The 3,743-nt window shown below is 40.4% G+C and overlaps 1 protein-coding gene across 1 annotated transcript in view; it reads right to left on the bottom strand.

Annotated features, from left to right (window-relative positions):
- LOC105818750 (mitogen-activated protein kinase kinase kinase 8-like) overlaps positions 1-3,743 on the bottom strand; it is a 70,106-nt gene that overhangs the window by 39,666 nt on the left and 26,697 nt on the right. The window contains exons 2-4 of the mRNA XM_012654847.1: positions 3,159-3,326; positions 793-1,054; positions 18-210 (exon numbers count right to left, since the gene is read on the bottom strand). Coding sequence (XP_012510301.1) covers positions 18-210; positions 793-1,054; positions 3,159-3,326 — 623 coding nt within the window. The remainder of the gene's footprint in view (positions 1-17; positions 211-792; positions 1,055-3,158; positions 3,327-3,743) is intronic.

Below are 3,743 nucleotides of genomic sequence, written 5' to 3'. Positions count from 1 at the left end.
AATGATTTTCTTTCAGCTCTTTGTCCTTCTTTCCCATGGTAATTCTCGAATATTTTTTTCTTTTCACTCTTAATGGTAACCATTTTTGTGTGGCTATAATTACCTCTGTTCCTCGGAGGTCCTTAGGAAAATAGATATCTTCAGTCATTTGAACACTTAGGCCAAAATCCACCAACACAGCTTTTGTGGACATGAAAACAATGTTGCTGGCTGTGATGAGAAGAACATTTTTAGAATAAAATTTTCTATATACTCATACCTAAAGTGAAAATGTTATCTAAAACAATAATGAGTCCCAAATCAGAAAAGAATAAAATGCTTTCCCTAGTGGGAGGGGTGTATCCCATTCAAAAGAGGAGGATGGTTTCTGGTGAGAGTTTGGATGAAAATCAACTTCAGATCAGTCAGGGGTTCCGCCGATGTGGGTGTAAATGATCACGTCCATCAGTGACGCTCAAAGGGCTCGGGTTTCAAATTCTGAGACGTGCGCATGCTATAATCAAGCCACTTTGCTAAGACAAAGTGTTTTCCCCAGTAAAAGCTGTGCGAGTCCCAATTCAGCCCTCGCTGTTAAGGGTCACAGTGGGTCTCTCTTGCCTATTTCTCCACCACATCTGACTCCTGGGAAGGAGTCACTGAATGCTTGTGTAATGACACGTCTCAGCGTGTTCAGAGAAGCTGGGCCCGGCCCCAATCCTCCCTGCCGCTGGGGGTCTTCAGATGGCAAGGAGAAGCCCACTGCCTTCTAACTAGTCTCTTTGAGCCAAAAGGCCCACATCCAGAGACACTCACGTTTAATATCATGGTGAATCACTTTCTTTGAGTGTAGAAAATCAAGTCCCTTAAGAACATGCTTTGTCACCCAAATAATTTCAAATTCCCTCATTGGTCCACAGCTCTCCAGTTTCTCCAGAACAGACCCTCCCTCTCCTGCTTCCATGAAGAGATGGACAGTCTCGCCCCACAGGACTGCGCCATATAACTCAGCGATGTTTTCGTGCCGGAAGCAAGCCTGGATTTCCACATCGGATGGCTTGAATTGATCTACTGGGATCTGGAACACAGAAATATGAGCAAGATGCTAAGTAATCTTAGAAATACGTAATATAGGTCAATGCACAAACGTGAATACATAAACGTGACCTGCGTGACACTAGACCGCCCAGTTACAATAACGTTCGCCTCAGATCTGCCTTTACATGGTATCAGCTTTACGTAAAAAATTCAAAACAAGAAAATAAAAAAAACAGTATAGTGAAGTATTATTTTAATTTAGAGTATAGAAATCCAACCAAAGTTGTAAAATCATGAATGAATCAAAACAGAGAGAATTTCCTCTTAGACACAAAATTTCCAAGGCACTTAGACTTTAGGATGTATTTTCAACATGTCAACTTGTTGTGAGATAAAATGAAGTCTTTGGTCCCATAGTTCATACTCTAGCAATGCACTTAAAATAAGCACCAGTGAGCCATTCTTCTCACGGAAAATCAGGTAGTTAGTAATAAAGAAAGAAGTAGCACTTTCATTGCAGATAGACTTGGAAATATCTCTAAAATATAGTGTTAGGTGAAAAACGCAAGAGGCAGAAGTACATATTTTATATGCCCATTTGTATAAAGTTTTTAAACTGAACACACACATTTGCATGGAAATTTCTGTGAAGAGTACAGAAGAACCCACATACAGTAGTTGCCTCAAGGAAGGGGATCTTATCCTTTTGATGTGTTTGGGGTTTTTGATCATCCATATGTTTTTCTTTTTTAAGAAAAAATGCAATTTACAAGTTAAATATAAGGACTACAAGGAAACCAAACCCATAAAGCTATTGTATATTCCCTGGCTTTTGGGGGGTGAAACTGAAAAACAGGACACTGTGGTTGTAAATCTTCGCAAAACGCCCCCAGATTTTTAAAAACAATTTGAACATGTATCCTCTAAATGAAAGCTTCAAATGGCTTACTATAGTTCTTCTTGTTTTTTTCCTTTTAACAACAGATAGTCTAGCAAATCTTTACAAAGGAATAAATGAAGCCAACATATTGTTGGTCTTTTAATTATGATATGAGAGACTGAGACATAATATTCAGCAATTATTTTTTTATTTTTGTCAAATCGAAAGTGAGTGTATTTTCATTTGCTGCACTTTTAAAAAATTTAATTAAAGCAAAATAGATATACATAAAAGTGTAACAATGATGTCAAACTCGGTGAATCATCAACTGAACGTACAAATGTAACCTCCATCTAAATCAAAAAACAGAACCCTACTAGCACCCAAGAAACCACTTCCTAGTCACTGTTCCCCAAGAGAATCCACTGTCCTGACATTCAGTAGCATGGGTTTGTTTCGCCTGTTTCTGTCCTTTACATAATGGAATCTAATATAGTAGATCTTTTTTGTGTGTCTGGCTGTTTTGACTCAACATAATGGTTATAAAATTCATCTACACTATTATAGCTGTAAATCATGTATTCTCTTTGCTGCCCAGTACTCCACTGTGTAAATATATCCTATTCCAGCATCTGGGAGGTTTCAAGTTGCAAATCGTGCTGATATGAACATGCTAGTACATATTAATAGCTTTCAGTTTTGGGGGCCCACGTGGACATGCCTCTGTTGAGTGCACCTATAGGAGAAGAACTGTTGGGTCGCAGGGCGTGTAAATGCTCAGCTTAGGTAGATACAGTTTTCCAAAGTGGCAGCACCTTAGCAGTTACTGTTTAATAAGACAGGATGGGGTCTTTTCAATAATTGGTATATTTAAATTCAGCCCTTTAAATCTGCAGTCCTGAGAAGACTTTCTCCTGTTCAGTTTCTGTTTCTCTGCCTGGCCCCCTCCCCAGTGGGTGGGAGGAAAGCAGCAGCACACAGATTTGCTCTTACACTGCAGGGCAGCTCCCTTCCACATTAAGTCAGTGCTAAATAAGCACTTGCCTTTTAACCATCTAGATTAAAATCAACTAGGCTCCTAAGCAGAGATTTAGGGGCTGAATGGCCCCAGGTAGCAAGCAAATCCAGAGAAACGAATGTTCTGGGGCAAAGCACTGCTAGATAAGATGCAGTGAAAGGGTGAGAACCTTTGGTTAATGCAGATGAACACACAAAAGTCAGAACGCCAAACATGCAGTGCGGTGTCTGGCTAGAAAACACATACCAGTTTACACGCCATCCTTTTCTTTGTCTTCATATCTTGTGCCAAGTACACTTTTCCAAAGGCCCCTCGAGGAATGAAACCGGAGCCAATATCCCTGTAAGTCAGTTTCCAGGGGATCAGGAGAACATCAGAGTCTATTTGGTAGCGTCCGTTTTGGGGAGTGATGACCTGCAACAAAATGCAAAATGCAGGAGGGTGAGAATTTCAGTAAAGTTGGCTTTTCCTAAGACCCTCCCCCACCCCCATTTGGAAGCTGGTTATGTTCGAAGCATTTTTATACACAGTGCTTGAAATTGATGCCACTGAGTCATCGTAACACTGTACGGAGACTATATTTAGAGCTTGAGCAAGTCAGAGAAAGCATGTAACAGACACACGTCCCTGGTCAGACCTGGTCATATTTCCATCTACTCGTGAGTAATTCGTTGCCAAACAGAACTTAAAAAATGATTTATCTAAGGCAGCATGACTGCAGCGACCAAAAGGCTGAAAATAAAGATTGCGTAAATAGGAACCGTGCCTGCAGGTTGACGCGTTTCTATTCAAACGTGTGAACCTGTTAGTCCGCATAGCTGTTACTCATCC

The sequence above is a fragment of the Propithecus coquereli genome, unplaced genomic scaffold, assembly GCF_000956105.1.
Source record: "Propithecus coquereli isolate 6110/MARCELLA unplaced genomic scaffold, Pcoq_1.0 Scaffold45, whole genome shotgun sequence".
NCBI classification, from domain to species: domain Eukaryota; kingdom Metazoa; phylum Chordata; class Mammalia; order Primates; family Indriidae; genus Propithecus; species Propithecus coquereli.
The sequence above is the reverse complement of the archived record's forward strand: the minus strand, read 5'-3'. Positions and strand labels throughout refer to the sequence as shown.